This window comes from Mauremys reevesii, linkage group 1 (genome assembly GCF_016161935.1).
Source record: "Mauremys reevesii isolate NIE-2019 linkage group 1, ASM1616193v1, whole genome shotgun sequence".
Lineage (NCBI taxonomy): Eukaryota > Metazoa > Chordata > Testudines > Geoemydidae > Mauremys > Mauremys reevesii.
The window spans coordinates 2,788,693-2,801,179 of record NC_052623.1 but is presented as its reverse complement, the minus strand read 5'-3'; the positions used below and the strand labels follow the sequence as shown (position 1 = coordinate 2,801,179).

General features: G+C 43.7%; 1 protein-coding gene across 1 annotated transcript; it reads right to left on the bottom strand.

The window, feature by feature from the left end:
• Positions 1-3,276: 3,276 nt before the first annotated feature.
• On the bottom strand, positions 3,277-4,002 carry LOC120376072 (olfactory receptor 52K1-like; the record flags this gene model as incomplete). Its single annotated transcript, XM_039496958.1, has 1 exon — positions 3,277-4,002. A coding segment is annotated over exon 1 (726 nt), but the record flags the coding sequence as incomplete, so codon positions are not given.
• Between the last annotated feature and the right edge of the window lie 8,485 nt (positions 4,003-12,487).

Sequence of the window (12,487 nt, the reverse complement as noted above, 5' to 3'; positions counted from 1 at the left end):
GTAGAGATAGAAGCGTATGAGATCACTGCAAGCAAGCTTCAAGGATCCATCATTGAGATTAGTGGGTTTCATAACGGAATTGACATGATGGCCGTTCCCAGAGCCTGCAATATACTGGAAGGAAGGGGTCTTCATTGTTATTTGCTTACCCAAGTAGTAAATGATCAAATTCACTCTCAGAAAGTGTGTTCCACTGATGGCAATTTTACCTGTACTGAAGTAATCCCGATAACTAGTAACTTAACCTGCACCATTTTGCAGTATTCCTCTTCCAATGCCCTTAATGGTGAAGCTTCTCGGAGCTATATGAGAATTGTTAACCAACAAATGTTGTATGACACTGTACCAAAGGAAGAGGTGCTAGGGTATCAGTGGACAATAGTTAATGTCACACTAGGGATTGTAACATTCACACTGCCATTATCCAGTTTTCAGGTCACCTCTGTATACCCTAATTGCTCCAAGAGGGCTGCCATTTGGTTAGCAGAGTAAAGGGCATGGGTCTTCTCAAGATAGAAAAGAGATTTGAGTGCCAATAGTGCAGCAGCAATTTGGACTCTTTACAAGGGCCAACAGCATGAGGAAAAACTAGTATCAGAGGGGTAGCCGTGTTAGTCTGGTTCTGTAGAAGCAGCAAAGAATCCTGTGGCACCTTATAGACTAACAGATGTAGGGCAGCTGGAGAAAACCACGGGACTTATTACTGGAGCACACATACAGGCTGGAATCGATTAACTGCATGTTATCTCCACCCTCAGCTCCATAACACAGGAATGGCTAACAAGGATGGTACTTAACATCACTGAGGCAGGGAAGGCATTGCAGTGGGATTTGGCCTATTCAGAGTTTCAGGATTTCCTGAATGACCAACTGATGGCCATTCGGAGTGATCTTGAGCATCAGACTTGGCCCACTGCCCTTACAAATGCCTCAGGGATGCCATCTGAATTGTGGCCTTGGAGACATACTTGGAGGGTTTCAGGGTGGAAATACAGATACTTGCAGTGCTCCTTCCAAGCGTAAGGACCAGTCGGAGGGGTGTGGGTTCCCACATACCGAATCCTGCTGGGTCCGTGGGGAGGATGCATGTGGGATTGGGGGATTCACTGCGATGTTTGGAAAATTAAACCACCTGGTGAACCTAGCCATTGTATTCTTGGTGCTCTTGGAATAACACCTGATATTTGGATAGGGACAGGAAGCCAATGGACAATCTGAGTGCTAGAACCTCCGCAGCTTCAGTGTGAACAAAAATTGAAACAAGGAGATGTTGTCATGGTTCATGACAACATTTGTTGGAAAGACAAGGGACGAGGAACTATGCTGGCAGGGCACCCGATCTTTCAGGCTAATGATACAGAAGCTGATTTAAAGGATAGGTTACTAACCATAGTTAGACGTTCGGCAAGTGGCCCCTCCCTGAACGTTTGTTTAAATCACTTGGTGGTGGCAGAAATACCGTCCAAGGTCAAGGAAAGGAATTTGCTCCTTGGGGAAGTTTCTAACCTAAGCTGGTGGAATATAAGCTCTTTTGTGTGGGTCCCAACATCAGTAGACCAGAGTTAAGAGTGGAGAGGAAACCCTGACAATACCCTACATCACAAAGAAAGGAGAAATCCTGGCAACATGGAGAACCACCCTAGAGCCTCTGGTGTTCAATGTTGAAAGATGGTTGGCTTCATTCTGAGGGCTGAGGAGAATTCTTATGGGCAGGATGATCCCCAGCTGGCCTTGGAACAATCGCTGACCAACCTGAAAAGTTTGTCACAGAAGTTGCGGTCCCACTGGTAGACCAGGATGTCTTACCTCCCGGTTCCCCTTCATTCCTCCAAAACAGACCTTGTGGCCGAGAAGAGGCGATAGAAGTCTCCCCAATGCTGTAGAAGGAATTTCATCTTACCCGTGAAATCACAGGTGTCCACCAGAAACTGTCAGACAAAGAGAGAGCAGACCACTGGTTTGGTGACGCGATTGTACTGGTGGTGCCACAGAAAGGGAAAGTGAGCTAGAGGGAAATGAGCAGCCCATAAAGTGTCAGGGAGGGGAGAGAAAAAAACCTCCCCCTGAGGTTCATCCAAAGACAGGGAAAAAGGAATCAACCCGTGGATGGCAGCAGTATGGAAGATGGAGAGGACAAAAATGAGTAGCATTTCTCTCCACATTCCCCCTAACAGCTCCTGCCTCCGCTCTGTGGCTGTGGCTAGGGCTTGGGGCAGCCTGAAGTGAGGGTTTCTTCTGCCGCTGCAGCTGGGCAGCCCGGGACCTTCCCTTCCCCTGACAGCTCCTACTGGGGTTGGAGGCTTGAACTCCTGCCAGATGAAGCTGAGGCAGTCTGGGCTCAGGGCTTCTGCCTCCTTCTGTGGAGCTGCTCCTCAGGCATCACAGCCTGATTCCCATGTTCTGTTCATTCCCTCTGAAGCACCTGGCACTGGGCACTGTCAGAAGACAGGCTACTGGGCTACATGGACCATTGATTTTACCCAGTATTTTCCATTCTGATCTTTTCCTTTAGACCCCAGATGTACCTGCCTCCTGATGTAACACACTACACCCCACTCCCCTCCCAGAGCTGAGATAGATCCCAGGAGTGCTCAATGGGTCTCTCTCTGTACAGAGTTAGTAAGAAAGTAAGAATAAAAATTACAATATTAACAATAACGAGTGCCCCTTAAGTGACTTGCCGCAAAATGTGAGAACATATTGTTTTTAGAGATGACTGTGTCACAGCTGACAAGGGGAGGGGAAGACAGGAGCAAGTGACAGGGGCAGGGTCTTGGGGAGAAGACACACAGCTGGGTCAAGTCTTGACAGAAGAGATGGGGCAAGATTGTAATTCCAGGGATCCAGCTACCAACAATTAGAAAGGTGGAAACCCAGTGTAGTATACATAGACTGACTCCCCAGTTCATCACATTGACACAGAACAGTAAGGACAGGGAAGGGTTTAATGTCTCTGTCTGTCCAGGAAGTGAATCAGGGAAGAGGCCTCAGCACCATGCACCAGCCAGCTCTGCACAGAGCTCAGTCTGACAGCTAGAGTACAAGGAGGAAACATTTAGGTCTCTTTATGAGTATAGAGCTGGAGCAGCCTGCGCCATATCTGCTTGGTCCTCACGCCGTAAATGATGGGGTGTATCATGGGTGGCACCAGCTGATACACACTGGTAATAAGAATGAGGAAATGTAGTGGCAATTGTGGCCAAACCGTTGAATGAGAGAGGAGACTATGTCTGGGATGTACAAAGCTGAGATGGCACAAAGATGAGAGATGCAGGTCCCAAAAGTTTTGAGCCGGGCATCCTTTGTGGGGAGGCGGAAGATGGCCTGGAGGATCAGAGTATAGGACACGGCAATAAAAATCACATCCACTCCGATCACAGAGAAAAGAATAAACAGTCCATAATAACTATTGATGTGAATGTCAGCACAGGCCAGCTTCACCACAGCCATATGTCCACAATAGAAGTGTGGGATGATGTTCGTTCTGCAATATGGGTACCGCCTGACCAGGAAGGGATAGGGTAATGTGAGTATGCCACTGCGCATCACCACCGCCAGGCCTATCTTGGCCACAGCAGAGTTTGTCAGGGTAGTGGAATATCTCAGAGGATTGCAGATGGCCACGTAGCGATCAAAAGCCATGGCGGCAAGCATTCCAGACTCCATTGTTGAGAATGAAAGAACAAAGTACATCTGGGTGAGGCAGGCACTGAAATTGATCTCCCTGGAATTGAACCAGAAGATGCTCAGCATTTTGGGTATGGTGGATGTGGACATGACCAGGTCGGTGATGGCCAGCATGCAGAGGAAATAGAACATGGGCCCATGGAGGCTCGGCTCCTTCTTCACGATGAACAGGATGGTGAAGTTCCCCAACACGGCTATGGCGTACATAGTACAGAAAGGAATGGAGATCCAGACATGGGCTGCCTCCAGGCCAGGAATGCCAAGTAGGATGAAGGTGGAGGGGGAGGTGAAGTCGGTTCTGTTAGAATCTGACATGGCATAGGGGAGAAAGTGTCCAATTCTGAGGCATAAGGGTGTCTGAGGACCTTGGTTGATGGTCGCAGTAGAAATGCCTGAATGGAGAGAGTATCAGAGGGGTAGCCGTGTTAGTCTGGATCTGTAAAAGTAACAAAGAATCCTGTGGCACCTTATAGACTAACAGACGTTCTGCAGCATGAGCTTTCGTGGGTGAATACCCACTTCTTCAGATGCAAGTGGATGAGATGAATGGAGAGACAACGTTAATATGAGACTCCAGTAGTGGAGGCTGTTCTCATGGGAGTAGAAGATTGATCTCTCTTAACACATTGAAAAATTACATTTTCATTATTCAGAGAAAATAACTATGAACAATGAACCTACTAAATACAATTCCATATTTGTATTGTGCTCCATGCATTAAGAATTCCTATACTTTGTGGTGGGGGAAACTTTAGAGGAACCAGCAGCAGGAAACACAAGTGTGGACACTGGTTTTCCATTATTGTTCCTTAATGCAATGAGAGCCAGGATAAGGAGTCCATACTGAAGGGATTTCCCCATTCATCCAGTTGCTCAAAATCAGAGAGGGGAAAAAAACAAGCTTTTGGGATGACGTGCCGAGAGAAACATCCCAACTAGAACATACCTTAGGGGAAGGACCTGGGCACCATCGGTAGCAGCTCAAGGGAATCACCTGCTCATTCACAGTAGTGGAGAAAAGAAAACAATGTTCAGATCACTAAGATATGGGATGTAGCATAACACATTTGAGATATTTGTTCAGTTTGGTCACCCAGTCTCTATTAAGGACAGAAAAGTCTGGGACTCTTTATTTTTCACAAGAGACAAAGATGAGGACATATGATATAGGAGAGGAAAATAAAAAAATGAAACTGATTTACATTCAAATGGACAGTTCCCAATCAGTACTATCTATAGTCACTTAGTGCTGCAAGAGGACTAATTCCCTAAAGCTAAGGAAAATTGTCAGCAAAACTGAATGGGAGGAAAAATTGAGACAGAAAAGTATGAATTGGTAATTCTTTGATAACATTTTATTAGATATCAGAAAACTCACAAATCCAGAGTCAGCAAAGTGAACAACTTTGGGTAAAAACTCAGTTCAGTGGTAAAGTGAAGGCAGCAATTAGAGGGAGGGAAGCAATATGTAACAAAGAGGAAAAAGGGGAAATATCTGGCCAGCAATAGAAATCGGAAGTTAGGAAAATTAATTAAGAAAGTTAAGAGATCTGGGAAAAGTCCATGTGTGGCAGGGCTATGGATCACAAAAAGGAGGTTATTAATTATGTTAAGAACAAATGAAATCCTGAAAAAGATTTATGTCAATTCCAATATATGTTATTTCTAAAATATTAAAAAATAAAGGGAAAGTGTTGGGTTTTTTTTATAAAAGAGTTGACAAGGTTAAGAAACAATGGAAAAGCTCGTATGGGATTATGAGAGTACACATTGGTTGATCAAGAGTACACATTTGGTGGATCAATCGAACAACACTGATGCAACGAACCTTGATTTCTCAGAGGCCTTTGAATAAGTAGTGGAAAATATTTAGCTGGTGAGTTGGAGCAGAGAAAGGATTTTACCTCTGCACATGGCATTGATGAAACAAAATGCATCCATTTCTGGGGTCCACATTTGGAAAAAGATGTTAAAAACTTGGAGAAGGTGCAGAGAAGACCCAGAAAAATGATTTGAGGATAGAGAAAAAAGTGGATCATTAGACTTGAATGCGTATATCTCTTTAACTTATCAAAAAGATGATCAAGCAGAGACTTTAATTTGGAGAAAATCATGGGTAATAACAGGCTCTGTAATCTACCAGACAAAGGCTGAGCAAGACCGAAGGGCTGAAAGCTGAAGCCAGGCAAATTCCAGCTCGAAATTAGGGCCAAATATTTAGCAGTGAGGGGGATTAACCATTGTTTGTTTCGGTTTCCACCAAGATGGCTGGTCATGTCTGGACACCTGAAATAGAGAATGCCTGTGAAACTGGGGTAGATTCATCTATTGAAATAGGGAAAGAAAAAGTTAAAGTCACTTGGACAAGTTAGATGTCTTCAAGTCACCAGGGCCTGACAAAATGCATCCTAGAATACTCTGAAGGAACTGAGTGAGGAGTGATCTGAGCCATTAGCTATTATCTTTGAAAAGCCATGTAAGACGGGGGAGATACCAGAAGTGCCTGTCTATAAAGAGGGAAATAAGGGAAACCCAGGCTATTACAGACCAGTCAGCTTAACTTCTGTACCAGGTAAGATAATGAAGCAAATAATTAAGGAATCAATTTGCAAACATCTAAAATACAATAAGGTAATAAATAATAGTCAGCATGGATTCATTAAGAACAAATCGTGTCAAACCAACCTGATAGCTTTCTTTGACAGGGTAACAAGCCCTGTGGATGTGAGGAAGCAGCAGATGTGGTATATGTAGACATTAGTACAGCTTTTGATACAGTCTTGCATGATCTTCTCATTAACAAACTAGGGAAATACAACCTAGATGGAGCTACTGAAAGGTGTGTGCATAACTGGTTGAAAAAACACTCTCAGAGACTAGTTATCAATGATTTACAGTGATGCTGGAAGGGCATAACAAGTGGGGTTCCTCAGGGATCAGTTCTTGTTCCGGTTCTTTTCAATGTCGTCATCAACAATTTAGATCATGGCATAGAGTGTAAACTTGTTAATTTTGTAGATGGTAATAAGTTGGGAGGGGTTGCAAGTCTTTAGAGAATCAGATAAACATTCAAACTGATCTGGAAAAACTGGAGAAAATGATGATTGAAATGGTGTTGAAAACAAAACTTATGAGGGAAGACTGGAAGATCTAGGTGTGTTTAGTCTGAATAAGATAAGACTGAGAGGGGAAAGGATAACCGTTTTCAAATATCTAAAAGGTTGTTACAAGGAGGGAGAAAAAGTGTTCTCCTTAGCCTCTGAAGAGAAGACAAGAAGCAATGGACTTAAATTGCAGCAAGGGTGGTTTAGGTTTGACATTAGGAAAAATGTTTCAAAAAAGGCAAATACTATGTTTTGTTATATTGGCAGAAGTATAACATGCAAGTCATGGTACATGATAGTATTCCTTACTCCGTGTGGGCTAGGTCTCAGTTGGAGAAATGTGTCAAATTTTGCTCACCGAGGTATAGAAAGGATGTAGAGAATCTGGAAAGGATCCATAGACAAGTAACAAATGTTATGCAAGGGATGGAATGCAAACTGTATGAGCAAACCTAAGAAACTAGGATGTTTGCTTGGAAAAGAGGAGATTACTTGGGGACATGATAGTGGTCTTCAAACACTTGAAAGGCTGCCATAAAAAGGTGGAGGAAGGTTATTCTGTTTTACCACAGAGGGGCAGGACAAGAGGCAATGGGTTAAAATTCCAGCCTGGCAGATTTAAATTAAATTTCAGGAAAATCTTCAAATTTAACTACAGGATGCCAATGAAACAGACTCCCAGGGACGTCATGGAAGCTCCTTCTGCGGAGGTTTTCCAAAGTCGTGTGAATGGCCATCAGTCTTAGATGACTAAGACAAAACAAATCCTGCATCTTGTCAGGGGATAGACTAGCTGTCCTTTGTATTCCGTTATAACTCTTTGGTTCTATCATTCTATGATGTAAAATCCTAGTGTAGACTGGACCTTAGTCACGCACACGTCTTTAGGCTCAATTCAGATGTAACTGAGTGAAATTTAATGGGCCTGTGTTTTACAGCACGTTAGACTGGATGATCAAATGGTCCCTTATGACCTTAAACCCTATGGATCTATTGATAAAGAAAGTAGATCGGGCATTTGTATTTAATGTTTCTCATAACATGAACAAGGAAATATTTAGTTAAATTGAAAGTCTGAACGTATAACATTGAGAAGAGGTAATTGCTATCAGAATTCCTATTTGGCCTTTAGAACTCCTTCTTACCAACATTATTGGAGTGAAGAGCATAGAAGAATGGGATTCATAAATTGATTGATCATTGTATGTAGTACTGGTGGCATCACCTGTAGTTAAGGCTGTCTGACACCTTCCATTAGAAGAACTCATTTCCAGTTGCTTATAAAATTGCCAAATTTTTGGAGTTTGTTCTGAAATATCACATGTTGCATATCTACTTCAAAAAGTATTGTTTTTTTTTAAATCATTAACATAAGAACATAAGAACATAAGAACATAAGAAAGGCCATACCGGGTCAGACCAAAGGTCCATCTAGCCCAGTATCTGTCTACCGACAGTGGCCAATGCCAGGTGCCCCTGAGGGAGTGAATCTAACAGGCAATGATCAAGTGATCTCTCTCCTGCCATCCATCTCCATCCTCTGATGAACAGAGGCTAGGGACACCATTCTTACCCATCCTAGCTAATAGCCATTCATGGACTTAGCCACCATGAATTTATCCAGTTCCCTTTTAAACATTGTTATAGTCCTAGCCTTCACAACCTCCTCAGGTAAGGAGTTCCACAAGTTGACTGTGCACTGCGTGAAGAAGAACTTCCTTTTCTTTGTTTTAAACCTGCTGCCTATTAATTTCATTTGGTGACCCCTAGTTCTTGTATTATGGGAATAAGTAAATAACTTTTCCTTATCCACTTTCTCAACATCACTCATGATTTTATATACCTCTATCATGTCCCCCCTTAGTCTTCTCTTTTCCAAACTGAAGAGTCCTAGCCTCTTTCATCTTTCCTCATATGGGACCCTCTCTAAACCCCAATCATTTTAGTTGCTCTTTTCTGAACCTTTTCTAGTGCTAGAATATCTTTTTTGAGGTGAGGAGACCACATCTGTACACAGTATTCGAGGTGTGGGCGTACCATGGATTTATATAAGGGCAATAATATATTCTCAGTCTTATTCTCTAACCCCTTTTTAATGATTCCTAACATCCTGTTTGCTTTTTTGACCGCCTCTGCACACTGCGTGGACATCTTCAGAGAACTATCCACGATAACTCCAAGATCTTTTCCCTGACACGTTGTAGCTAAATTAGCCCCCATCATGTTGTATGTATAGTTGGGGTTATTTTTTCCAATGTGCATTACTTTACATTTATCCACATTAAGGCATAACAGTTCAGCAGACTTCTCAAATGAAGCTAGGAGAAATGTGGGGCCTGAGGAAAGCATGGGCCGTTGTCTCATAATTTGGCCTTGTACTGCACATCTACTAACACCTTTCATCCTGAAGGATTCACTGTGCCACTGAAATGCACCACCTGGGGCTGGAATCCAGAAGGCGGGATGATCAGGGGTGCACAGAAAAGAGTAAGATTTTGGCCAGTGATTCTTTAGCAAACTCATCATTTATGGCAATGGCACTGGGTGTTCCATGGTTGTGCAGAGTGGAAAGGACACAGACTTATTCTCTAGCCCACCACACCCACATTTCACAGGGTTTGCCGATCACGTGAGCTCCTCAGCTAGAGATGGTACCTGTGAATTCTGAGATGGAAGTGTCCTCCTTAGGAATCACCCTCAGGTATCCGTGACCCACACCACTCTGAACCCAGCATCTGCAGCAGCATCCCACGCCGAGAGCTGACAAACGGTGTGCACAGTTTCTAATATAGCTCTGTGTAATCCCAGTGGGGTTCGCTCAGCCTCTAGAGGAGAAGGGAGGAGCTGAGTGTAAACAGGATGTAGACAAGCCTGTCTCCACTTCTGTGCTAATTATCCAGCTTTAGCGTTAACAGCAATTAAGGAACCTTCCCAAAGGGAGATGAAAACTCGTGGGTTAGTAGATAGTAGACAGAGAGATCCGAAGTAAGTTGACTAAGAGGAGACACAAGCACTTAGAGCAAACACATGGGGCTGTCGCTAAGGGATCGGAGATCAGTACTTCTCATTAGTAACTATCATTATACTGTGTAGCGGCTTTCATTGATGTATCTTCAAAACACCTAGCAAAGAAAAGTCACTATGAACCATCCCCATTTCACCGATCTGTAAACAGAGGCACGGGGAGACATGACTTTTCAAAGGTCACACAGACACTGACTCACAGAACCCGAGTGTCCTGACTTCCCTTTCATAACCAGGGGTCTCTCTGTTCAGAAAGTGACCACATATCAACAGGAAAATGGACTCCCAGTCTTACAGGGCCTGTTCACTAGGGCGGAGTGGGGGGAAGGAATTCCCTGGGGTGCAACCTGGAACTGGGGACCGCCGAGCCCTCTGGCAAACCAGTCTGGGCCCCCTCTCACACTGCAAGGCTGTGACAAGCTGCAATCCTCTCAGGTCTTGCACTTACACAGCTATGCACAACCAAGGACACACCCAGCTACAGTTACATGAATGATTTCTCTAGCCAGCCATGAAACTAGAATAGAGAGGCTCCAGCCAGTTCCCCTCAGCTCTCCAGCCTAGGACCCAAGTGCTCTTCTATCTTGCCCTGGCCAAAAGCCTGACCAGTGTCAGTTTATTTCCCAGTCTGCCCCTCCCTTAATGTGGAGAGGACAATACATAAGCCTGAGCAGATTTCATTTTTACATTTCAGACAACATCTTGTATTAAGGAAAATAATATAAAACAGATGTATTAATTACAGAAAGATCAATTGTTTAAGTGATTATAAGTAATAGTGTAAAGAACAAACTTGAAATCTGGGAAATGAACAACATCACAATCTAAGTTCTATACACTAGACAGGCTTTGAATCAAGCTGTGTGTCACCCTGATCGTACAAACAATCCACCAATCTTCCATGCACAGGACAGAAATCCCTTCAGCCTGGGACTACAGCCCCAGTTCAGTCCCAGGTTCTAACGTCTTTGGTGTTGAGTTCTATTGGGAGTGAGGCCAAGTGATGATGTCGCTTCCACATTTTATAGTTTCTGCCATGTAGAGGGAGCTTCATTTTTCCAAGCAAAACCCCCAGCACAGTCAGTGGAAAACTAAAAACACAAGATGGAGTCCAGAGTCACAGAAGCTGGTCACATGCCCTTCCATGCTTTCAGAATGTTAGGTACAAAAATGATAGATGTATACAAATACATCACATATTGTATATACTTTATAAAAATCATACAATAATCATATCACCAAGCTAAACATGGGGGTGCCAGGGTGTTGCTTTGGGGCACAGCATGTCACACTTCTTCTCTTAGTTCACTGCAGGACTGTCAGTCACTGGCTGATGCAGAAGCAGTGTGCTCAAGGCTCTCCTTACTTTTTGATCATACAAATCCCAAGTGTTACAAACATTGTCGTGTTATCCACAGATGTTCTTCCAAACTTGTATGTACCTGTCAACACTTTGTAGATGAGCCTAGTGATATCAGAAGTTGTCTAAGATACTTTCTGTGTAGTGTTGTCAACCATTGTGTTTTTCCAATTAGTTGTAACTCAGTACATGGATTCATCGATGCCATGAGGTGTTGTGCCTCAGTTTCCCCCTCCAGACAGCAGACCAGGTATATTTCATTTCCCTCCTGTGACAAGCTCAGAGCCAGTGAACAGGTGTTCTCTGGGAAGCAATAGCCATGTACGGCATCTTGTTGATTACTCCTAGTATGTCCAAAAGCTTTCCCCAAAAATCATGCCTGTTTCACCTTTTCATAGGTTTACCATCAGTACAAAAAATTTTTGTCATAAGATTTACCATTAGCAACTAACTTTAGATCGTGATATTTACCAATAACATCAAATCTTTTATTACAGCTAGGCGTTCCCAGGTATATTTATTACACCACAGTGTGGTTTGTTGAAATTACATTTTGGCTTTCAGCTACTTCCTGAACCTTAACATCTGGTTAGTTACTGGCTTTCCTTACCCCTCAGTGTCCCCTTCAGTGGGGATCTCAGTTCAAGGTCTTCACTGAGAATTTGGTATTCAAGGGTCTGATCATTTCATGATCTAAGAGCACTTTGCATGTTGTCCAGCCCTCACTGAACCTACCTTCCTACCCAAGGGTTATGCCCACGGAAAAAGTCCACCCCCCATTGGGGTTTCCCTGCAATCCCCACTCCAAACACTGTGCTCTCTGGGCAAAGAGTTGTGCCTTCTCCCAGCAGTCCTTTCAGGCCCCTTCCTGTGTTTTACCAGCCAGAGAAGTTCCTCCTCCCCTCTGTCAAGAGGGTCATTAGCATTTTCACAGCCAACAATTTATTCTGTCAGATCTACATCCTCTCTTAAAGCCGGGGGGAGAGGTAGATATGCTGGGGGGTAGGGATATGGTCCTGAGTGACCTAGAGACATTGGAGGACTGGGCCAGAAGAAATCTGGTGAGGTTCAACAAGGACAAGTACAAAGTCCGGAAATGAGGATGGAAGAGTCCCATGCACCTCTACAGGCTGGGGACAGAGTGACTGCAGAAAAGGACCTGGAGATTACAGTGGATGAGAAGCTGGATAGGAGTCAGCAGTGTGTCCTTGTTACCGAGAAGGTTACTGGCATATTGGGCTGCATTAGTTGGAGCATTGCCAGCAGATCGAGGGAAGCGATAATTCCCCTCTAACACTACAGAAAGGAGTAA